At 38.9% G+C, this 25,950-nt stretch overlaps 1 protein-coding gene across 1 annotated transcript; it reads right to left on the bottom strand.

Annotated features, from left to right (window-relative positions):
* Window positions 1-1,332: 1,332 nt before the first annotated feature.
* Window positions 1,333-25,950, bottom strand: KDSR (3-ketodihydrosphingosine reductase). Its single transcript, XM_063162003.1, has 10 exons — window positions 25,809-25,950; window positions 18,767-18,856; window positions 17,609-17,665; window positions 12,710-12,775; window positions 12,468-12,563; window positions 11,312-11,503; window positions 9,524-9,607; window positions 7,101-7,184; window positions 5,205-5,306; window positions 1,333-4,843 (listed from the first exon to the last, which is right to left on the bottom strand). The coding sequence occupies exons 1-10, from the start codon at window positions 25,914-25,916 to the stop codon at window positions 4,724-4,726; spliced, it is 999 nt and encodes a 332-aa protein (XP_063018073.1). The 5' UTR covers window positions 25,917-25,950; the 3' UTR covers window positions 1,333-4,723.

Genomic DNA, 25,950 nt, shown 5'->3' with positions numbered 1-25,950 from the left:
ACAGAGGAGACTTAGTATTATATTCATCAAGGTTTCCCCAAACAGCAAGCCTTCCTAATCGAGTCTATGAAACGAATCTCCCACATCAAATTAGATTCTGCCCCACCCCCCCTCCAAAAATTAGATACGCATCTTTCTGTTTAAAAAAAAAAAATTTCACTTTTTACTTCCGTCAGTTCGAGTTTCATCCAAAATCTTACCAGCATTATTTCCTTCCACCGAGACCATCACCCACAGTCAACCTTTCCCACCAATTTAGAGCAACTTAGGTTGAAAGTAATGAAAGAGAGGATGAGAGGCATGGCAAGACAGACACCTTTTGAAGTCTCCCTCCAATGACAGAGGAAAGGAAATTACTTCATGAGGTTTTTACTACCAGCTTTTGACAGACAATCATGCACACACCTACTCTACAGCATGCCTGGTACTGGCTGGGCAGGAAAAAACCCAATTAAATGGAACTACAAGACAATCTTATTTCACTTCCAAGGCTAAATTATGAAAAAGATTGAGGAGAAATCTAGTTTGGCCTGCTACTTGTACTGAAGCGGAAAAAAACAGGAGCTCCAGTTGCAAAATGGCCTTCTCACATTTAAAACCTTAGAATGTTGGGGAATTAAAAGATTAACACCAGGAACGCATTTTAGACAGCATATGCTTTCTTCAATCCATCTTTGATTCTGTCTCTGTGATAATTTAATACAAATGTCTCTTTAAAAGATTGAGCATTTGCGATTTTGAATTTGAGAATAAGTATCTTGGCACTATTTTTCCTCACTATTATGCTGGGGGCAAGCTACACACTCAAGCCTGTGGTTCCTACCACAGAACTCCAGTATAATCCAGTGATTTTCTACACAGCTGCGTGCTCAGTGCTGGTACAGAGAGACATCTGTCCTAACCATTACTTCTATTGTTTTCCACTAGGAAGAATGAGCATTGCTTGGCTCCTCAGGACTCTCAAAAGCACTTCCAGAGAGCACAAGCACTGGTTACATACTGGCAGTCCCTCCAGCAACAAAGGCAGGTTTTGTCAACTCAATTTCACTTTCATTATAGTTTGAGGACACTGGGTCTGCTGACAATGCTCAAATTTTTTACATCCTTTTTTACCTCTGCCCTAAGCTGCTAAAATGGAAGGACATGTTGCCTCCTCTGCTGTCCTAAAAATTAAGAGACTCCTGGTGAGCTAATCTCAGGTTCAAAAAAAGAAAAACCCAAACTAAAAAAAAGTTTAAAAAAAAGTAAAAGTAAAACCCCACCACACCAAAGCCCTGCAAACAAATTTATCCATTACTCTTTATCCTCTCAAAGAAGTTAAAAGTTACAAGCTTTGTTGATTCTCCATTTATTTTGAGAAATATAAAATATGAAAACTAGTTTACAGTTCTGGCACAAAAAATGATGTCGCAATAAGCACAAAGTTTCTTTTTACAAATAACGCTATATATCTTTACCATTTAAAAGTGCCTAGAGTTTTTCACAGCAAATAAACTTTATTCACCTATATATTTTTCCTTATTAAAATATTAAATCTATTTAAATTGCACGTGAACACCTTGGTGAAGTAAACTAGAAGGAAAATTATAATAAATCTGTATATAAAGCAAACAGTCATTAGAAACTACATGGAATGGAAAAGACTATCGAAGCCTAAATTGAATCTTAAAGGGTGACCAAGAAAACAAGAGACAAGACAGCAAATGATATGGCACAAGTGATTAAATTATTGACAATTAGACAGTAAGTAGAAAGTAAAGCCTATGTGAAGATTTTCACAGGTCTAATACACTGCTAAAACATTTCGATGCAGAGGTTTTGTAACATTTAAACTGGCAAGTTTTTCAACTGCTAAACATTTTTCCACAAGATTACAAGGCATCTCCTTCACTTTATATTGGACCTTAAAATGAGTACATTGGTAGATAGAGAATGTGCATAAGAAAACAAAATTTATACCAAAGGTTGCTGTAGTTGACAATTTACCTTGTTTTGACAGTAAAACAGTGGAGAAGTTTATCAGCTAAAATTAACATCACTAACTTGCAACTGCAGAAACTGGAACAATGAAAAAGATTATTCTTCTTGCTTTAAAAAACATACCTTGTTCCAACCTCCACAGCTGCTGAGGGTTCAACCTACAGTTTCACTGTCATGACAACCACTTACACTATGCAAAATCAGGTCTGCAAAACTGAGGTGTCTGGAGATCAGGGCCATAACTTTCACCTGGTAGCCTTACTCATCCAGATACTTGCACTGAATTCTATCAGTCATGACTGGGAGGTGAGTGGCAACCCAAGATGTCCAACCTGAAAGCTTTAGAGGCCCAGCTGCCATAGTGTGTGCTCTGACCTTCTGGGTCGTGTTTCTTAAATGCAAACCCTTAAACATTCCAAGTCGAAGATCCAAAAATTCAAGTATCCAAAGGCTTACTGGTTTTAAGTCCTGACTTTCAAGCTTGTGCTGGTATCAAGTCACAAGAACAAGCATTTCTTTCAAACTACAACACAACCCATTCACCCTTTTTGGTATCTTTTCCAGGTGGTCAAAAGAATATTTGATCTGCATCAAAACCAGAATAATATAGATCATAGGGTCTGAAGAAGTGTTCCAAGGCCAGGCTGGATGGAGCTTTGAGCAATCTGGTTTAGTAGAAGGTGTCCCTGCTGATGGCAGGGGGGTTGGAATGAGATGATCTTTAAGGTCTCTTCCAACCCAGACCATTCCATGATTCTGTGAATAGCATTGTTATGTTGCTTTAAGAAACACAGCAATGTTGACAATGGATGTATGATAAATGCTCCTTTATGTCACTCACATTAAGCAGCACAGGAAATACAAATGCACACTGGATTTCTTTGCACTGAAGCCAAGCTGTTTAAAAATGCAGGAATACACTATACTCTCAAAATTAGTATTATATTATAGGCATGCACAACTTCACATATCTAAACAAAATCAGGAGGCAGGACCTAAAACACAGAATTGGTGAAGAATTCAACAGCGCCTCAACATTTGCAATCTAATGAATTTTCACCACTTAAAATGAGAGCACCAGTGTGATCCTCTCCAAAAAATGTTTATAACCAGGTATTAAAGCAAGTTTAGTCTATGTGAAGGAAATTTGAAAAGTGATCAACCTAATTCAGAGAGGGAAAAAAACCAGCCTCAATAAATTACATTCTAAGGTTTTCCAGTTAACCACGTATTAATTTTTATCTCAGTTTAACTGAATACATCTCCTTAAATAGATATAGAGAATCTCTTAACAGAAGCAATCAATTTTGCCTATTTTGGTTGCTAAACATTACTGTCGTAGAAGTGAAAGTGCCCGGTTTTACACATAATTTTAGATTCAGAGTACTGAATGAAAATGGAAATATGGCATTGAAAACACAGCAGTGCTAACAAATACAAAATATGCAGCTTTTGAAAAAAAAAGCAGCTCACAAGGCACTTATACTATAGTGGTCCATTAAACAAACTGTATACATAGTGCACCCTTAAAACATCATTGTTATGCATCAAGCTTTTTCAGTGTTAAACGAGATTTATTAGAAACAACCACTGGGTTCTGTATATTCTGAAGCAGTTATTGAGCAGCCTTGTTTCAGATAATGTAAATGAGACAAATTAGAAGTGGGTCATATAAGGAGAGTATTTTATGTAATTTCTCATGTGAAAGCTTTTCCGTGCAGTGATAAAATGCAGTGTGGAAGGCCATTCTGACACACACCTCTCCCCCCTGCTGACCCCTCTGCCCTGAAAAGCTACATTCCTGCTACTGGAAGAGCCCGGCATTTTAATTACAATTGATTCCATCATCAACCACTGGTTTGGCTCATCCTTTGCAGCTTTGAAATTAATGTGCATAACAGTAGCGTTAAGCCACTTCCCTTTCCAGAGCAAAAACTGGCAGATTAGGTCTCTGTAAAAATTCTACATTGTTTCAATGGCTTAAAATGCTGAGTTATAACTGACACACTTGATACTGGTTTGATTTTTTTGTTGTTGTTGTTCACAACAAACTTCAAAGGCCAGAAGAGCTACAGACCCGACCACATTTCCTAGCATTTCTCTGTGGGAACGGGTTCTTCATCTCCCTTTAGAAAGTATGCACATATTAAACCATACTTTTTAATTACTCCCACACTGAGAAAGCTTGGATCATACAAATGTATTTGTGATCTTCAGGTTTCCAGTTGTATGTTGGACAGAATAAGGAAAGCTGTCATTGACAGAAGGATCTGTAGATTGGCCAAAGGAAAAGTTAACATTCTAAATCAAAAGCAGTCCCAAAACGTTAGCAAAAGGTACCAGCTTGTTCAGGGGACCTCAATCTACTTCAGCCCAGTCTGTCATGGTACTTATTTCATCCATAAGCACCAAAGTGAGAAAACTTAAGTATTTGTCCAGAATTACCGCACATTGTCCATTCTCAAATTCTACCCTGCAGATGACTTACGAGCTCTCCAAATTCTTTCCAACTCAAATCACCAAAAAAAAAAAAAAAGATACCTAATCCTCATTCACACTTTTGCATAGTTTGGCATTTTCTGGATTTGTACTTTTGTTTTTTCTTTCATAGCTTTTGAGGGGACTCCTCTGTCACACATGCAAGTACTTCCAGCCTATATCCTTCAGGAGCAAAACTGAGTCCCACTTAAGCAGCAAGCTGTCCAGGACCGCTTGACATTCTTCTTTCCACTCACAGTAAAGATTACTCAGTTTTATCTGCACTTTCAGATTTTTCCCTTTGCATCATGCAGCGACGAACTATGCTGTCAAAACTTCCTAGGTAAAATAGGCCAATGATGCGAAAAATGCCCATGCAAACAACCTGGAAACAGAGAGAAACAGCTTTCAATTCATTTTGGATCCCAGATTGCACCTCATTATTGAATCATAATTTTTTTTTTAAACCAAGTTCTATGCAGGCATGTTATATAATCTCAGAAAACAAACCTACCAAAAAAAGCTAACTATGTAACAGTTCAGGACTGAGCAGCAGTGTATACTCTCAACTCAGTCACCAACTTGCTGCTTTAGCTTGGAAATACTACTGCAGTTTCCCAAACCCAATTGCCACAGTATTAACAGCCATTTGATGGAAAGATAATCCATTTCTGCATCATGTTCTACATTCTGAAATTATTTTGAACGATGAGAAACTATGACAACAGGTACTTCCCAAATCCTACCTGCTGAAGACCTTCAGTAATAGAAGTGACTGGTGACATCCCACTTGTCAATATTGACAGCATGTAACCATCTGATCCAACTGAGCTGTTGAAGTTCCCTTGCTGGATGGAAGGATTAAGAAAACAAAAAGTAATTTTCCCAGTTGTGGCCAATCATGATGTGTCTTATTTCAACAGCTACTCTTGATGGACACAGATAACTGATATCACTAACATCAAATATTTTATTGTAAAAAAATATTGCCACAATTAAGAAGCAAAATACTCCAAAATATTTTGGGCTATACAGCAACATTCCAAAAGGCATTAATTTAAAAATGGAAAGGAAGCTAACTCCTCTTCAGAGAGAGTGTGCTAAATTACTGCAGATTTTTACAAGATATAAAGGCTGTAAATTTCTTCTTGAGGCATGCTTACTTCTGTGGAAAATACATGACAGTCTTCACAGGTATAAGCATATTTCAGAAACCAAATGATAGCCTAACTCTATCAGATCACCAACCACTACTGTAATTGTATGACAAATACAGCTTGCCTTTTGTTAAAATTAGCTTGCTTATCACATGAGATTTGCAAGGGGGTGTATTTCAAACACTTGGTAGCAGGTTCTCTTTCACCTACATCAAGGATTTTTAACTGCAAGACGCAGCTTGCTAAGCAATTCAGAGGAGAGAAAAGGGGGGGAAAGATACCAGGAAGAAACCCCAAACACAACCAAACAACTTTAATTACTTTACAGTAAAATTGCAGTTCTACAGCTCTCACTCCCAGGCTTCTCTCATTTGTTTTCATTTGACTTTATGCCAGACAGACTTTCTCAAACATTGTGGGACTAAGTCTGTGGAATGTGGAAGTGAAAGGAAAAGGTGGAGTTCCTGATTCAGGGTTAGGGGTAAATCTATGCAAAGTAGTAGAGGTTATTAGATCTCATTATTTCCCAACACACACCTGAGAGTACACAAACACCTTCTTGCTTCTATTTCAGTCTCTCTGCTGATGGCCAGAGTGCATAAAGACCATGTCTGAACTAATATATGATCCAAAGTGTAGAAAGTATGGTATAAATATATCAGATGCTTAAGATGAGAGAGGAGATTAATTTTCCTCAATCACCAGAGAAGAATACTCTGTTGAGATAGTACTTGCTTTAAAAACAAAATCAGACATAATTTTGTGTTTATGTGCTGTATCTGTGAAAACATTGTAAAAACCTCACAACTGAACACCTGCTGTAGATGTAAACCATGTTGAAGATCAAGAGTATTTGGAACTGCAAAGTAATTGCAGATTTTAGGATTCAATGGGTGTGTTTTATGATCATGAAATTTCATGTTTGCTTCTATTCTGAGATGCTTTATTAAGCATGCAGCCATTCCCTACCACAAAACATTGAAAAAAAATCCTCAGAAAGGCAATACACTAAGAACAGCATTTAATGTATTTTAATCACTCAAATCACATACTTCAGATATTAAAAACCAAAAAAGGTCAACTGCCTTCCTTTATTGTAAAATTACTTTTATATGAGCTCATCTTCAAGAAAAATAAGAGTGCAACAAGCTTTTGAGGTTAGACAAATGGTATTTGATATATAAAAAGTCAATAGTTTAGTGCTTTCAAGTCAGTCATAATCCATCTTTGAGACATTGCATCATAGTGATGCATCATTTTAATCTGTCTGTGTACAATTTCAGAAACCTTTTACTTCTGAGAGACTATAAAATCGTTTGTAGGCACAGTGGCAAAAGAAGGAATAAAGAAAACAGCTCTTGTTCAAACTACCCTAAGAGAACTGTTTTGTGTTAATTGCTTTTGCATTTAGCTTAGCCATTATCTTACAGTCTCAGTCCCAGTCTCCTCACCACAGAACATGCTCAAAAAACACAATTTACTTACTATGGCATCTTTCACTATAACTCTGGCAACTTGCTCTGCTTGGCAAACAGATGAAGTTTCAGAAATCAGCTTCGTCTCTAAGGGCTTTAATAGAAAAACACCAGTTTAAGTTTGACTTAGCACACACAGGAGAGAAAAACATGAAGGTCAAATTTTGACTCTTCTGTCACAGATGACATCGCTGCTAGCAAGTGTCACCTAAAACACCCATTTAATCACAGGTATAAGCATGTTCATAAATAATAGTCCAATTTTACAAAGGGAAATGACAACTTTTCCTTGAGTAGTACTTTTTTGTATATACTTTATTACTACCATGAAAATGAGTTTTTTTTCCCCCCAAGTATTTTATTTTCAGTAGAAGCTATCAAAACGCTTTAACTAGTTTTCCTCAATACTTACACTTGTTCATTAACGTTTTTTGCCAGAAATTATGCATAAGGTGGGCCTGAATTATTTTAAGATCCTATAAAACAGCTTGCTTTTTTTTTCAGGCCTACTGTAATATTTGGATTAGTTTAATTCTGGGATTATTATTTTTTTTAAAAGCACTTCTAGGGAAAAGTTGAGCAACTACAGCTTTCTTATCATCAATTCAAAGTACTACAGTAATTAAATTTCATAGAAAGGGCCTATTTCCCAATATTTGTAGAATAATGAGTTTTGATTTCATCAACCAAGCTCACTGAATTTTATTTTTTTTACTATGTGTATTTTAAGGGTGGCCGGGGCACATCAGTGCCTTTGCCAGCACAAGTCACATACAAAAACTTTTTACATGCATTCCTACAGTGATATGGCTCGTGTCATCAGATCTCCATTTCACAGCCCCTTATTTACTTTTGAGCTGATTGGCCAGTATCAAACGAATCTGAATGAGCTACAGGGATATCAACAGTAATTCAAATACTCTAGATCTGGGGAAAAAATAGCAGCTGTTCAGGAGTGACAGCTAAAGTTAATGACATGTTGGGAAGAAGGCAAGCAGAAATCAGCCATTAAATGCTTGATCTGGCTACTCAGCTGGCCAAGGCATGGCTGTCATTTGTGAGGCAGCTACCTCAAAAAAAAAAAAAGCTTACTGAATAAACACAGGAAAGCAGAATCCTAACTCCTGACATTTTCTTTCACTACATTCAATAATTACAGAGAAAAATAAGGAGATGCAAGATACAGGGATATGACCTAATTAGTATTAAATATTAATATTATTTCAGTAGTATTAAATAAATGCAACAATAAATGAGTATCTGAAATGTCAGAACAATGCAATATTGCAGAGATTTAAGGTACACTATCATGCTAAGAGCAAGTCATCCAAAGAGGTCATGTAGGCTAAAACAAAGCATAATTCTCTCCTAAAAGACAAAACAGACTTTTTTGACAAATAAGATAAATCTCTCTCAATCTCTTTCAAAGAGAAATCTTAGATGAACAGTACATTCTCCTGGTGCCTGCTGGTGCCCTGAAATAGGCTAAAAATCCTAGAGAATATGCAAGCTATACAAGTATCTGCAGATGTCTAATTCTGGCACTTTATGCGGATGTGTGGGAGTGCACATTTAATACAGAATATCTGTATCAAGAAATGATGAAGTAAGAATTGTGTTATACAATCCCTGCTGATTCCTATTCAAAGAGTGAAAGACAAAATGGAATTCAAACTCAATTTCCAATTGTACGTGATGCTGCATGTTGAAAAGATGATAGCCTTAGATAGCAGATTTCTAGTTCACAGTATGCAAATAAAAAATAAAGAGATTTTTTTCCTGGTTACCTGATGCTGTAGTCTGAACAGGGGGCCTGAATGTGATTTTTGGAATTATACTTCACATGTACAGACATGGCAAATGACAAGAAGAGACTAAAGGTCAAAACTTTCACTTTTAAGGTAAGCCAAATGAAAAAGGCCTCCTGCTGCTGACACATCCTTCTGAAAAGCAATACTGTCATTTCCACTATGAACACAGTGCCAGAGAATTTCCTTTCTACTGCAATACTAGAGAACAGCCATTGCTGAACTGGGTCATTACATACATTCATACAATTTGATCTGGTTGCAGGCTCCACTGAAGGAACTGAGGATTGCTCCCATCTGTCACATCTATCACAACAGCCACACATTATCGAAGATGCAAAACAGCAATTTTATTTTTGGCTAATTAAGCTTTAATATCAAAACAAACAGTGATTTTAGCGTTTACCACCCCACAGCAATATTCTGATTGCATGCAGGAATACTCTGCAATGTTTCAGATCTTAAAGGCAAGTATTAATGCCTCAGAACAAGAAACTATACAAAATTATCCTGCAACCTATATAACTCTGCATAGTAAATACTGGTAAAATTGAAGTGTTTAAGAGTACTTAAAATCTTATTATGATTTAAAAACACTGATTTCAAAAATTGAAGGACAATTTACCTTTGTTTTACTTTCTTCTGCAAAGCCAGGAGTATCAGTATCTGGAGGATAGGCCACCGTTACGTAGACATTGTATGGTTTTACCTGTGTTTTACAGAAGCATTAGGTGTTACCTTAATTCTGACAGCTTTTACATGTCCCTTATAATTTCATCAATTTCTCTTGCAATTAATAAGTTCAGCAAGCAACAATTCAGATTGCTTCCAGGGTTAAGTACTCAGCAATTTCAAGACCTGCAGCTTTGTCAACTGAGAAGCAAAACAGCAAAGATTTTAAAAAGGTGATTGTGGTGCTTTTTCTAATAAAATTCCCTAAAAAACTTTGCAAATTATTTGATGAATCTTGGTGGTTTTCAAGACACCTAGGAAGAATATTAAAGTAGTTTAGGTCTATAATTTTACCAATTTCAATTTCTAAAAGAAGACTAAACCACTGTCAAACACCAGTACCCAATATTTATAAACACAAGGCCAAAAAGGCTTTCACTGAGGAAAAAAAACAACAAAAAAGTAAAATTCAAATTTGTTATCTTTAAGAGGTATACTCAAGTCTCAAGGCTTTCCAACCCACGGTATAAACTTGCAAGAGGTCAAAGTCTAAGGAGACAAAAAATAATTGGAAAATGTGAGGGAAAATGGAAGGTCTTAGATCAAGGATTGCATTTATTTATGTATTTGTATGTATGTGTCACAGAATTACATTACTTAGTGCAATCCTATTCAAACTGCTACAATGCAAATCTGTACCACAATACAACTAAAATAAAAAACTAATGAAAATATTCAGAGGGCTACGATAAAGCAAAATGTTGTAAAGCACCGAGCATTTTTATTTCTATTATGAAACATTCTATATTGAACACACTTCCTGAAATACCACACCACACGCCCATAAACACCCTATTTTTAGTCTTGAATAATTCAGTCTCCAGGATAGTATCTGCCACCAGTCTGAAGAGAGACCCTGGATTCACACTGTTCTATCTGGCAGACCAGAAGTGATTAGAGGCAGTTTTACCCCACATTCTTATCCTGATCAAGGCATATGACAGGGACTATGTAAGGGTCTGGAACCAAACAAAGGCATTTCATACATAAACACATAATTACTCAAATACACATTCCTGACAGGAAAATGACAAAATTAATTTTCAAATCAGTTTTATCTCTCTTACTACAATGTATTTACCCACCTTGTTCCACTGAACAATGAAAATAATGTTTGGTTTTGGTCTTTAAACATAAGCTTAGATCACTGCAGGATAAAAAGCTCATATATATGAAAATACTGAAGGGCGAGTAACCGCAAACCCAATTTTTGTTTTGGTGGACAATCCTCAAATTCTAGCTTAGGAGTTTTACAGTTTCATATACCACTTACCATGGACACTCAAACAAACTGGCAATCTCATGCATCCATGTGGTATCTTCAATACCATTTTGCACTTAGAACCATGAAGAAGGCTTTTAATCAAGAGTCTTAAAAATCTAGTCCTTTTAATTAAAATAAAAGATGAAAAAAATGTCTGCACATGTGGTCATACTCAGTTTTAGGAACAGATTCAATCTATTCCCTCTTATGCAACTGAAATCAGGTTAGTTTCTACAACCCATGCAGAGCAGTAAGGCTGTACTGCTGCCAAATGAGGGCAAATAACACACAGATATTAGCAATGCTGCACAATACAAACCCCCCCAGTCCGTTTGAATGAAAATGTCCTGTGCTAAACAGGACAGTTACAACAAAATTGTTTATAACCAAAATTATTTAAAACCATTGCACACATACCTCCATTTGCAGGGCTTCAGCCAACCCTCGAAGAGCAAACTTGGTGGGAGAATAAGCTGTGTATCCAAACAGGCCCAGCTGGCCAGCCTGAGACGACACAAAGACAATCCTTCCCATTCTGCGCTCCTTCATGGTAGCGATTACTGCTCGGCTTGGGTAAACACTGCCCAGGTAATTCACTGCCATTAATCTCTGTACAAACAACACCAACATTGGAGCATTTGAGCCTCAGAGCCAGAATTCTTTAGCCAGCTGTTTGGTCTTATTTATGGAAAACACCCTACTTCAGTCTGCTTTAACAATCAAGTTCACCAGATCTGTTCTGGCAAAAGAAACAACTGTTTTCTATTCTACAGCTTCATAAACTGTTTTATAGCTAAAAATCTCACTCCAAGCCAAAAGAAATCCCGTAAGTCTTAATAGCATCCAGGATACTGATAATACTGTGTACCATATGGCCTTGAAGGAGAAAGAATAATATTTCAGGGAAAATCTAACCTGAACAGCCTCCAGGAAGCAATCCATTTATGCATGATGCATGAAAACGTACTGAAAGTTTAAAGAGCTTTCTAAAACAGGAAACAGGAAAAATGCTATGTATCTACATGTTTCAGAGATTTTATTCTTTGCCAGGATAGAGGGAAGTCTTTAATTTCATTCTCTACAAGACATAAAACACAACTGATAGCCTATACAAGCAATAAAATGGATGATTCAAATTTTTTGTAAAATTATGCCCATTTAGAATTTTCAGATGATTCAGCATTGTCTGTAGATGAATGGAGGCCTGAGGGCTGTGGGCAAAAAGTAGCCAAAATACAGGTGTTTTAGGGTGGCTTTTTTGTCTTTTCATCAGAGCAGCAGCTTCTCAAGCTGAAACAATATGTGCATCTCAGAACTGAACACTGATAACAGCTGCATTTTTCTTAAACAGGTTAAAAATATTTTTGAAAAATCTTCAAGAGAAAAAAATGAAACTATATTAAATCATTAGGAGAGAAATTAGAGGCAACCTTTGCAAATCTGAAGAGATTCTGACAGCTAGCACAAGTCAAGTACAGCACTGGTCAAGTCTGCAGACACAGGAATACAATCTAATTGTTAGAATGGTTAAATAAGAAATCATCTTATGATAAAATAAAGTATGCTAACTCACTTCAAAAGAATTCACTTCAATATCCTCAAATTTGCCTGTAACTGATGTTCCTGCACAGTTTACGAGCATGTCAACTGGCCCCAACTTCTCCTGAGCCTGGAAGAGAGGACAGAGGTTAAGATATTCTTCATGAGGAAAAACCTTCCTATATCACCGTACAAATAAGAGACTATTTCCAACAGAAATACAACACACAGAGATAAGCTTCTCAAGTCACGTAGGTGAATCAGTTATTTTCTCACCTGTTTTAGAACATTTTCCACTTGTTCATAGTCTTTAGACACATCAACAGAAATACAGAGTACAACCTAGAAAAGAAAAGTGAAAGCACATTTTCACAACACACTAAGTCTAGTAATTGTTGACTTAGAGCTTTTCAAAATGAAACAAGCCCAATGCCATATCTTTGCCACAAAAAAAGTCTTTTTGACAAGATATTCTGCACTTCTTACACACTGGAGAAAGCAGTTTCTGCTACCTCCAAGCTCCTCCCCCTCACACACAGGTTCTAGTATAATAAAGATTACATTAAGAACAAATAAGCACTTCACGATCTTCAAAGCAGTGACTCATGTGCAAAGTACAATTTCTAATTTACTGTACTAAGAAACACTACTGACAGAGTTATTTACATGAAGTTTAGTAAAAGCTATTTTAACTAAGACAATCAAAATTCCCCAGCAATATGTTTAACTTTCATCAGCTAAACATAACACAAACCATCTGTATGGCTTAGGCTCATCTTTATAGAAAAAATTGGTTTTTTCCACCACATAGCAAAGCATTGTTGCAGCGTTACCCTGAAATGGTAGCACCAGCAGTGCAAAAAAAAATCTTTTCCAAAAGTTAGGAAGCAAGTGTTAAAAACCCTCTAATTTTAGTACTTGCAATGCACACTCCTTCCTTATTTCATGACTTTTTTTTTAAGAATAGTAGTAAACCTAGTTGCATAATATTTAATTGGGACATCTCAAGGACAAAATGAAAATAAAAATTCTAGGAGAAACTGACTCATTGCACAGTGTCATAAATATCTAAAAAAGTGAAGGCATGTGTACATATTTACATCTTGTCTGAAAATCAGACATTAAGGGGTTTAGTTTTAAAGATATAGAAAAATTAAAATAACCAGGGAAGAAAAAAGCAGAAGGGAGGGGTGGGCAGGCAGGAGGAAGGAAAAGAAGTGATAGTGATATGGGTTTTTTGCAGCTAAAAGTTAGGCCCTGTTTTCCTTGAAAGTTACTGACTACTTTCAGCAAGATGGTCTCAGAACCTAGGTTTCCAAACACCTTCAAATGAACTTCTGGCCAAAGAAAGCACTGCTTCTCTTGGGTTACCACTTCCAAACTGTGACTGCTGCAAACACCATGTACTGACAAATAAGCTCTACTCTCTCTGCTAAGCCATCAACAGAGCTCTGGGGCAATTCCTCATCTTGAACTGAAAAGCCATCTCCTATTGCAATAATAGGAGGGACTCCTGTATTCTTGTTCCAGCTTCTATCCTGTTACTTTGGTCAAATTAATTTAAAGGTCAGAGATAAAATAAAACAAAGTCATCAGTAGTTTGTAAAAAGTATGCTCATGACCAATTATCATGGAGCATGTGGGCAAACACACACACACACAAAAAGGCTCACCACAGTGTAACTAACTGCTTTGGCAGCCAGTCATTCGTCAGTCCTGCCCCTGGTCAGACTGTGACACTTCTTAGCTGCATAAACAGCATCTGCCTGCCATTCCTGTACAGCAGGTTGGCTATTCCTGCCTCCCAGCACCGTGTGTAGTTGGACAGCAGAGTAAACTTGTGGCACAAGTTATTGGCAGGAATCCCCTTAAGGCATTTATTGCATTTTGGAAACATTTATCCTTTTCATAAGTTTAAGAACAAAACAGCAGCTGAATGCAAGCAACACTGAATTATCATTTGGATGTCTTTGCCAAGATCAGTGAGGGGATGAAGTAAATCATAGTTCTCTACAAAAATTGGAGCAATTTGTTTATTTTACAGATTGCATAGATTAGTTACACTGTAAACAACACACTTGGGAACTTGGGAACACAGTTTTTACTGACTACTATCATGTTTTACAATTCACCTCTTGGCTTCTATTATTATACATTCTTTCTGCTGCCATATACTAATTACTTTTACTCCAAAATATGGACCATAGATCCACATCTAGGACACCAGAAGCAGTCTTATGCCCAGCCCTGCTCATCACATTTTGTTCTAAATATTGCATGATGTTGGATCATTAATAATGCCTTTCCCAATAGAAGATCAACTCAATCCCCAGTAAAGTAACAGAAAATATTATCGATTAGAAAAAGGATTTTAAAAATACTGGAAAAAAACTCTAAGGGTAAGGATTTTGCTGCAGTACACACCTATATCCAGAGAGGCTGCACCATCAGCACTCTAAATCACAGGCAAACGTGACACATTAAAGGTACATACTGGCCAGACTCTGGTTGTCAATGCAGCTTGGTTTCAAGTATGTCTCCAAGAGCAGAACAGTGACAGTACATGCTCAAAAAATAGTAATCTTTTCTGAGAATCCCTGCCTCTTGACATGGGACCACTCAGTGTTTCAAGGACACAGACAATGAGATCTGCAGGAAGCTTGCAGGTGACTCCAAGCTTGGTGATGCAACTGACACACACAAAGGACAGGATGCCATCCAGAGGAACCTGGACAAGCTTGAGAAGTGGGCTCTTGGGAATTTCATAAAGTTCAACAAGACCAGGTACAGGTATTGCATCTGGACTGGGGCAATCCTCCCCCTCCATTGATGCAGGCTGGGAGAGAAACTGAGAGCAGCCCTGGGGAGAGGAACTTGGGGGTGCTGGTGGGTGAGGGGCTGGACATGACCCTGCCATGGGCACTCACAGCCCAGAAAGCCAAATGTGTCCTGGGCTGCATCCAAAGCAGCGTGGGCAGCAGGGCCAGGGAGGGGATTCTGCCCCTCTGCTCTGGTGACACCCCACCTGGAACCCTGCATCCAGCTCTGAGGCCCCAGGAAGCACATGGACCTGTTGGAGGCCACAGAAATGACCAGAGGGCTGGAGCACCCCTCTTATGAAGACAGGCTGAGAGAGGGGTGGTGCAGCACGGAAAAGGCTTCAGGCAAACCTTACAGCTGCCTTTCAGTATGTAAAGAGGGCCTACAAGAAAGCAGAAGAGGGGCATGTAATGAGAGGACAAGGGGAAATGGCTTTAAACTGAAAGACAGTAGGTTTAGATTAGATACTAGGTAGGAATTCTTTACTGGGAGGCACTGGCACAGGTTGCCTAGAGAAGCTGTGATTCCTCATCCCTGGAAGTGTTCAAGACCAGGTTGGATAGGGCTCTGAGCAATTTGGTCTGATGGAAAGTGTCCCTGCCAAGAGCAGGAGAACTGGAACTAGACAATCTTTAGGGTGCCTTCCAGCCCAAACCATTCCACGATTCTGTGATCTACTAAAGGTTACAGTCAGTGTATGTTACTTACACCAGGCATCACCTTTCTCTACAGCCTTTCAGTAATCCTTTTGTACAGCTCCTCTGTTCATGTACTGTCACTTTACAGCTTTTGATCTGTTGCTCCAGTGCCAGCTCTGCCCCAGACTCCCTGCCTTCTCCAGTTCTGTTCTTTCCATTCAGATCAGTCAGGCTTCCCTGAGACCACATCCAGAACCCAGAGCTACAGAGGAGCCAGCCTGCCCACCACCTCTGCTGCCAAATGCTTAACCTGGCTGCAAGCCTGAAACTGCTTCTGCAAAAAAAGCCCTAGTCACTCCACACTGGAGCTTGCTCAGCCTTGAAGGTGCTTTTGGAGATTTTCACTGAAACTCCTAGGTACATGCACCAAATAACAGTCTTTTTAGAAGTCAGCATCTATCAAGCTAGGACAGATTTTAACAAGAACATCCTGACGCAGTGTTTGACAAGGGATTATCTGTAATGCTAAGCTTGGGAAACTGCTAGAGCAGCTAAAAGAGAATGGTTATCAGGATTTTTTTTTTAATGGGCAAAATGCAGCTTCTCCTCACCTCAAATAGCTTAGATTTTCAAACAAAGTTGCTCTGAGTAAGGCAGCATGCACAGAAAAAAAAAAAACAAACCAGCTTGAGCCATTTGATAAAAATATAAGGAAGCATCTATCTTATCTTATAAATGGAGGTATTAAAAAATTTTGTGTAATTTTCAGCGACTATACTAGTATTTGTGCCAGCAAATGTGCAGCTTTTTTCATTGCTTCTTTTCAACAGAATATCTAGTTTATCAATTCAATTCTTTAAAGTAAGTTCTCAAGTATAAGTAAATTATCATATCAGCTGGGACTGAGGGCCCATAAAAATTATGGACAACTGAATTGCATTTATTTGTGATCACCAAAGGATCTTAGTTACTAAGTTACTTTTATGATAACAAAGTTCTGGAACACAAGAAATCAAAGATGTTAACAGTTTCAGTACTATTTCCCCTCTCCCCTTCATTATTAGTAGTAAGAAAAAATTATTTTACTATTTCACCTCAAGTTTGCATGTTTTGAACACAGCAAGCTTAGCAATTCCAAGTTAGTACTTCTGCAAGCTCTAAACTATTGCCCTCGTGCACAAGGGCATTATCTATGCAGCAAAGCAGCTTCTATGTTTAGAAGTCTCTGAACTTCACAAATTTAACTTGTGTAACTGGTATAGGAATCAGTCAGGAAAAGGAACAAAAGTATGACCTAGTGAAATAAACCTGGGAACAAGCAACTAAACTTCTTTCCCAAGACACATGCTGAATTTATGAACCATGTAAAAAACATGGTATTTGAGGAAAAAAAAAATATTGGTTCTTCCAGTTCATTTGAAAGAATAAAATGCTTATCAAGTGACAGTAAATTGCAGCTCTCCAAAAAAGCATCCTACACCTACAGATGAAGACATCTTTTTCTAAGAAAAGCAGGCTAATGCACTAACTAGGCGACATCAAATATAGCAAAAGCTCAAAACATCTCATGTAAACAGACTGGTATTCCTGAATCCAAAGACTGAGCCCTCACTCAGTTTTGTCAAACAGCTTTGTTTTAAATACAGGACCAGTGAACTGTGTTGTAGTCACTGTCTTAAACAAAACACACAACAGCCCCTCTTGGCAGTGACCTTACCTGCTTGTCATTAACAGAGTACTTTTCTATTTCCTTCTTCGTCTGCAACAGCTTGTTCTGAAATGGACACAGAGACTACTGAAACATAGTTCTGAGAGCAGCCCTCAGTACTTCAATATGGCTTAAGCCCTAAAGCCCCCCAAAGTTATCCTCAAATAGTTGAGAACATTTTACTGTCATTTTGAAGACCTACAAAGACCTGAAAACATGACATTTATCAAGAACTCACTACTCTGTTTTTCACTTTGTGTTCTAAAGCCAGTAATGACTTCCATAGATTTAACGCTTTTGTTTCATGCTACAGAGAGCACCTGAAACTGAAGGTATTGATTCTTCTCCTTTATTTTGGCCCGATTTTAATTTTATGTGATATTACATAAACATTCCTGCAGAATAATCACTGGCATGAAATAATCAAATCCCAAAAATCTGGTAATTTCAAAGTGTAATAATCCTTTCAAGAAAAATTCTCTTAACTCTGACTACATTCAAGGTTATGTAAAGTAAGTTCTCAAGTGTAAGTAAATTATCAAATCAGCTGGAATTGAGGGCCCCCCGAAAAATAAATGCTTTTATTTCCAGAATAATTAGGTTTTTTGCAACAAATAAAACAACAGCCTGTTATGAAAACAGAGTGTTTCCAATTAAATTCTGAATACCTCTGAGTTAAAAAACAACAACAACAACAACAAAAAAAACCAACAAAGCAATGCTTTTCCTTCCAAAGCTGATGAAGAGGTTTTCACTAGTAAAAAATATGATGCTATGCTGATTAGACACCAGTACATTCTGTGAATTTTAGAGACGATTAAACTCCCACATGTCACTTACTGTAGGGAAATTCCACAGTTTTAACCAGTATAGGGGTTTTCCTGATTTTGTGCTCTGGCACAAATCTAGACAATGATATAACAAATACCAATAACAAAAGCAACAGTACTGGTGAAGTTTTAAATCATGCTAATCACAAATTCCATGTTGGGCTATGCTTCTTAAAAAGGCAGCCACCTCTGCTATTCAAATGCATTAATTTGGAATGCTTAGGGTCCCCTTAAAATACACACCAAAGTAGTATGAATAATCATCTATTCCAAAATTATTCCCCACCTATACAGATTTTGTGAACAGTTTAGCCAGTAAAATTACACATGCACTTACCTCATCCCTTGCAATCAGTGTTATGAAAGCACCTTGCTTATAGCATTCAATAGCAATGCATTTTCCAATTCCACTGGAGCCTCCAGTTACCTAAAAGTTGTTTGAAAATATGAGTGTTAGTCCACTATTCTCATCTCTTCTCACATATGTATGAGTCAAATCACATGAAAATTCCAAAAACAAACTGAGGTTAAAATATCACCCAATGAGACAGAAATACAGGAGACACACCAAAGTTAGCTTACTTATGGAGTATGAATGAAACGTAAGATCTGAACAGATCAATGAGCCTTTGTTTCCACCTGAAAACCAGTTTTACCTCAGTTTTTGTTCATTTCTGTTGTCAGGCACACTTAGACCACTCCCACATGTTCCATAGGCTACCTCTAAAAGCATCTTGTTAGAAGTCTGAAATCGCTATGAATGCCATGACACTGCCATTACATACTGCCCCCTCAGACCTGGCCACAGTAGAAATTACTTGTAAAATCAGCTATTGCAGATTGTTTTCTGAAGATGTCATCATGCAAACATAAACAAAACCCACTTTCTTTCTTATTAAGGGAAAAATCCCATTAATTCAACAATTTGCCCCTTGTAGTGTATTTTTCAGTCCCCCAGTCAGAAACTTGAACTGTCCCCATTCCATCCTGCTATTTCAGTTTACTGGGGATGCCAACACCTAAATTTTGATAACTTTTTCTTCTTCCTCCAAGCTGTACCATCTGGATAGTCTTATATGCAAACAGGAAGTTAATATTTCATTAATATTAGACAAACACAAGTTGATGGCTACAGTCCTGCATCGTATGCTGCAGGAGCGTACCCTGACAAATCATACCAACATACAGCTGAAAGTCACCTTACCACCTCTCTCACTACCCTCAATAAACCTCTTTATGAACTGCCTGTGAAACAAGATGTAGATGACAATCCTGACCTCTCTTTTTGACTAAAATAAAAATGTCTGCCTGATCTTTAGGTGACCTGGATCAGTCTCAGTCTGCATATGCAGCTGGTTCTAGGACACTGGTATCTTCCTTATATACTCAAGTTATTAGAATTTTCCTTAAACAGCATATTAAAACTCATGCTGAGAAAATATTGTAACAAAATACCTAGAAGCAGTTATTTTAAAGAAAAACACATTGATGAAATGAGTTCGGAAGAATTGGAAGAAGATGAAATTCAGATTTCTTTGGAAATCATCATCTTTTGCTCTTAATCAAAACCTTTCCAAAGACTCCAGTGAAAGGCTACCTCCTCCATTTTAAAAAAATGGAGGCATTGAGCTAATTAGTGTACCAGCAATGATCCCAATCTCTAACTACACATCCTATCAAAAGCCTTGTGTTGTCTCCTCATTAGGTAATGTCTCAGTTTTGTTTTCAGAAATGCATTATCCTCAAAATTCTTTCCACTCCTGGAGGCAGTAAAGTCAGAAGAGTCAGAAGTACATTCCCATGAGTCACTAAACTCTTCTTTCATTTGAGTATTTTACCACTAGCCTTCAAAAACAGCTTAGTGCAAATAAAATAATCCCAGCAAAGATTTTCGACACAATCCACAGTTTCTGACTGGCTCATCTTGAGCCAAAAATGGGCCAAGAATGGGCGTAGGACTCACAAAGACTAATTTCGGCACTTTAGGCTTCCTCTGTTACTAGAGAGAACTGCTTCAGATTAACTTCTGACTGACTCTGCAAGATCAGCTTCTCAGTACCCAAACCTTTGAGGGTAACTCCAAGAAATACAAAACCCTATCTGCAGTATTACGAAACAACAACGACAGCTTTCAGAGTAAATAAGTCCGTAAGAGCGCAAGTGTCAATTATTGATTTGTCACTTCAGCAGAACCACAGAATTAATTTAATGATTCATTAGGGACAGAAGCAACAAATACACTGAAATTCTTAAAATAGATTGCAATATTTCAATACATAGCTGAAAAGGTTAAAATAGTTTGATACATTCAGGCAGACCTCAGATCCACAGTACGTGAGATGCTTCCACAGATCAGCAGCAGGTACACCAGCACTTATCAATGGGTATGGAAGACTGCTCCAATTCCAATGTTTGGTGAGACAGCTGACTACTACCAGCACAAACTGGTGGCTATCAGAAATGGGTCAACTACACCAGTGCTTGAGGAATTCTCTGCAGGTGAAGGTACTGGCACCAAGCCTCCAGCTTGTCAAACAGCGCTAACGTTCACTTCAGAAAGATAATGTCTGAAGTCATGCAAGGAACAGAAAAAGGAAGTTTTTACTTACAGTCACACCCAAGAACAGAGCTCATATCAGATTGGTTGATGATAAAGTGCAATATCAATTAGCTGGGAACTTTAGCATTTAGGTGGGAGGCTGCTACAAGCACGTGGGAGGTTGTTACTAATACATCTTTAAAGGAGCATTCACCATGAGTGCTACTGTAATAGCAAAAAATAAAATCTCCAACACCAGTGAAAAGTTTGCTTAGTGCTATAATGAAGTTAACCTAAGCAAATCTATGAGGTCTGTTAGGTATGTAAGCTCCTAACATGCTCAGAACTAACAGAAGAGCACATACCTACTCTGCTAAAGACAACATTATTACAATTACTTACCCTTGTGGCTAATGGTTCTACACTGTTACTGCATTTCATGAATTCTGGACATTTGAATTGCCACCGATCCCATTTTTATATTTTACTGTAACCCAGCCTCAGAGGAGTGACCAAAAATAAAAATCTGGCCACTGCAACTCAAATCACAGATTAGTATTTTGACAAGAAGGCACAATTAAACCTTAGCATTAACTCAGATACTCAGAATGCAACACTTGAGCAGTGTTACTGAGCTGTTTCCATGCTTAAAAAGAAGAGGTACCAAACTATGTATGCCAAAAAGTACTTGGCTACAACTTGTTGAGCTATGATCCCTGATAACAGAGTTCAATTTTTAAGTGTCACAGGATTTATTTCCCCCTTATAAGTGGAAACAGTGGTGTGAGGTACAGAGAATTGATTTATTAGAGCTTCAAATTTGAGATACTGGAAATTCATTTCATTTGATGAGACAGTCCAAATCCAAATTAACTGAACTGTCATCAGGAATGATCAAGACTTGATATGGCATCTCCAATAGAACTTAGTAACTTTCACTGAGAACTGGATGCAAGCTGGCTTCATGCTTTGAGACAGTGCTCTGATAGAAGGTTCTACAGAAGTGGAACGTGCCTTTGAGGGGCTCTAAGTGGTTAGCAGGTCTGACTAGGCTCGAAATGACCTCTTGCCGAAGCACTCGGATGTGTCCAAACCACAGATCTTATCACTCCCAGCACAGGAACGACAGACACCAAGATGGGCCTTCCTGACAGCTGACCACAGTCACCAGGCTGGGTTCTGCACAGAAGTGGGGAAATTACTGGACTAGAGACGACCCACCTGCAGGAGAGTTTGGCACCATCATCCTGAACTGCACCTACATTAAAAACGGCCCTTGTCAAACTGAATGGGAGACAGTCCCAAGCAGGTCCTGCCATTGCTATTCCAAACTTGGATAACTGCATTCATAACACTGAATGCAAACTCAGGGGTCTGGGTTCTTCTCAGAATTTAATTTGGTTTTAGAAAGATTAAGGCTGAAACAAGGGGAGAAGATCAGCGTTCATATTTCAGCACGGAGTTTTTAAACATCACTCAAGAACTTTTGTAGAGGAACTGAAGAGAGAACATGTGTAGAGAGCAGGTGTAACACCCCTGACAAAGGGCAATTAAATGTCGTCTGAGTGAGCTCAATGCAAATGCAGCAGTGGTGACTGCCTTAGCCTATTTTCATACTCCTGTCTACTGTTACAGCCAGCTACCAAAATACTAGCTTATTCTCACAGAATCCGTGACATGTACTAGATTTTAGCCTGAGACCAAAGGAGACATAAAGCCAATGGCAAGATAAGAAATGTATTAAACTGCCTTCTGAATCCCAAAGCACAAAGAAGTTCAGCACATGAAGCCGCATCTCTACAGCACAAAAATAACTTTTACGCCCTTTCTTTGAGAATGCTTCCCTAGTCACGCAAGAAGTTAAAAAGTATTAAGCATCTAAGAAGCATTTTATTTAAAATAAGTTAAACCTAATGCCTGAGCCAATTTAAGGGCAGAGAAAGCCCTTATCATTTAGTGGTGCTAGCCGGGGTAAAGAAAATACATAGCAGATAAGGATGGGGGTGGCGGGGGGACAGGGGGTGAGGAACCCACAAGATTAGACGATGAGTAATTTGGAGTTCTCTAGACTCACTCTGAATAGCACTCCTTTTCTAAGAAAAAAGGGCTCTTATAATTCTATGATTTTTCCAGAAACCACATCTTGCCTAACACAGCAAGGGCTTCTGTCACGCAAACGCGCAAATGACTGTGGGAGAGGACAAAGGAAAAAAGCTCAAGTTTTCTGCTTCAAATTCCTATCCCAAATGGCAGCCAGAGTAAGTTATTCAGCCATAACTCAGACATCTCCTAACCAGAACTGCTAGGAGTAAAGAGAAATAATTTTTCTGAAGTATTAAAAGTGAAAAGAATGCTGACTTAAGTTGAAAATTCAATAACTGGTATGTAATAGCCTCTGAAATTGCCTAATGACCTTCCTTCAGAAATGCAACAGATTTCATTACACTTTGAACAGATCCATAGAAAGAAATGTTTCTAGAGAAGACTGTCTTTTTCTGCTTCAGTAAAGCAATTTATTCAAGCATATTTTGAAAAATTATAGTGTGCAATGACAATCACTCACCCTGTTGAAAGGGCTCAGCCAGCTATATACACAATTTGCAGGTCATTCTTTTATTTATTTCAACAGTGCGTTTAACTGAGGCCTGATACTTAAACAGATTTTGATCTTTTTCAGTGAGAAGACTTCAAAGAAACCCTTACATATTGTTATGGTCCTTAAATATTTTCATGAAGCGTCTCAGTCATTTCAGTAGCAGAGACTGCTCACTCCCACCATGCGATTAAAGAATTCACTTTACACACACAACATGGGAAGTCTTCTTGAATAGTATTTCTGATTTACATTACCATCATCCCATACTTTTCCTTACACGTGACATTAGGGAATCTGAAATCCACAAATACAAGTGTGCAGCATTATTAACAGCATCTACACATCTAAGAACTAGTGACCTTCAATCCAGCTGTTCCATATTTCATTAGTTTGCATAAGCACTTTAGGAGCATAACTGAAGTAAAAATAAAGCAAGCAGGTCTACAAGTGCCGACATCAATAAAACTGTTTGCCTGCAGATTTGTATTTGTATCATCAAGTTGGATATATCTTACAGCCTTTTTGTAAGATTTTTCATCATCAATACATTCATATAGTTAGTTTTCCAGTTTAACTAATTTTACAGGACTTGCAGGAATACTGTTTTTCCGACTTCTACTAGTACCAAATTGAGCATTAACTGCTAATTAGCAGCAATGGTTACAGGAAGGCTTCTCCAACAAGAACAGTCTCATCATTTTTAATGTGAATTTGTTTTAATGAACTCTTCTGATTGGAAGAGCCATCACAGTAGCTTTTAGAGTTTAATCACTACACAGAACCAACAAAACTCCATGTAATCATTGCATATATAAATAAACAAAACCAACCAAGCAAAATCCATTTCACTTTTTGTTTGCTATTCTATTTCTTCACAAAAGTCACAAAAGTGTGTAAGTCTCCTTCACCTTTGCCTTAATAATCATTACTCCTACGGGGAAAGAACCATAACCCAAGAACCTTAATGCAACCTTGAACACACCTCGCACAGAATGATGCTGTAAAGCCAGTTACAGCACCCAAGTTAACACCTACTGCAAAAAGCAACTGTGGAGCACTGTTGCAACTTGGAAACATCTTAATCATTGTGGGGACAGCTCCATCCTCCAAAGAGGAGCTCCAAAGGTAATAATGAAAAAAACCAAAACAAAACTACTCACAGTAAATTTAAACAAACGGTAAACTGCAGCTTCTCTGCACAAAACATACCCTGGAGATTTGGAGATAAACTAAGAAAGCTGATTCAAGGACCCTGAATCTTTTGAACCGCTTAACTCATTCGCTGTCATGTGCCCAAATTCACTATTTTGCGATGCCTCCAAAAGCAAACGGGTAGTATTCCCCTTTCTTCCGTCCCCCTCTTCCCAAGCCACATATTCATATAACTTCCAGCGATGTACTACTTATGGACTCTTTCAACAGTATGCTCTTCCAAAGACTTCTTCCTACCATCTTGTCAAAATATTGCTCAAAGACATCCATATCAATGTGCTTAAAGATGAAAGGGCGCCCAAGTGTCATATGACCACTTCCTTTGTATTGGTTTTTCCATTTCCTCATACCTGACTTGGTTTTTTAGACCAAGGAGATCATAGATTTGGCCTTTGGTTTATGCGTGTGTACACACACCACGTCATTACCCTGGGAGATGCTAAAAGAAAAGAAAACTCGAGGTAACCGGTGGCTTTGGAGAATACAAAGGGAATGTCTCAAAAAGCCAGCGCTGAGATTGGAAGATGGTGACTCAGACCATCGCCTTAAGCCAACGGGGACACGCAGCGGTTGTCAGAGCCATCGGGACAGGTCATTTCCTTATCACCCGGGACTTGTGGCTCCCGGTGTTTTGGTAGCTCGGGGTGCCACCGCCAGCTTTCCACGCTTCCTCTCGGAGCCGCGGGCACCCAAGGCTGGCGCTGCCCGGCCGCCAGCCCCGCTCCGGGCGTCCCCAAACCTCCCTTCCCCGCCGAGCGCCTTCCCCGCTCCTGCCGCGGGATTCCCGTGCCCAGAGCCCCGGCTGCCAGCGGGGCACTGACCCCATCCTGCGCCCCCACCTCGGAGACAGCGGCTTCCTTCCCTCGTTCCTTTCCTTTCCCGGCGCAGGGCGGGCGGCTCGGGAGCCATCCCGCCGCCTCCCCCGGCGCCCAGGCCGAGCGGCAGCGCCCGCCCGCTGCCTCCTCCCGCGGCGGAGCGGGACGGCGACCGCGGACCCCCGCCCGTGCCCTTCCCGAGGGGCGCCGCACTCACCACGACGTGCGCGCCGGGCAGCTTCAGCGACTTGGGGCTGATAAGCGGCGACACCATGTAGAGGAGGAGGACGAAGGCCACGATGAAGGCGGCGGCCAGGAGCAGCATGGCTTGGGCTGCGCCGGCGGAGGAGGGGCAGCGG

The sequence above is a fragment of the Melospiza melodia genome, chromosome 1, assembly GCF_035770615.1.
Source record: "Melospiza melodia melodia isolate bMelMel2 chromosome 1, bMelMel2.pri, whole genome shotgun sequence".
In the NCBI taxonomy this organism is placed as follows: domain Eukaryota; kingdom Metazoa; phylum Chordata; class Aves; order Passeriformes; family Passerellidae; genus Melospiza; species Melospiza melodia.
This window is presented reverse-complemented; position numbering and strand designations above follow the sequence as displayed.

Excerpts from the sequence above, each read along its gene's own strand:
- KDSR (XM_063162003.1), bottom strand. The coding sequence starts at position 25,916 with ATGCTGCTCCTGGCCGCCGCCTTCATCGTGGCCTTCGTCCTCCTCCTC. Across the intron at positions 18,857-25,808 it reads TGCCCGGCGCGCACGTCGTG|GTAACTGGAGGCTCCAGTGG; the intron begins GTGAGTGCGGCG and ends AACAACTTTTAG. Across the intron at positions 12,564-12,709 it reads TGGAAAATGTTCTAAAACAG|GCTCAGGAGAAGTTGGGGCC; the intron begins GTGAGAAAATAA and ends CCTCTCTTCCAG.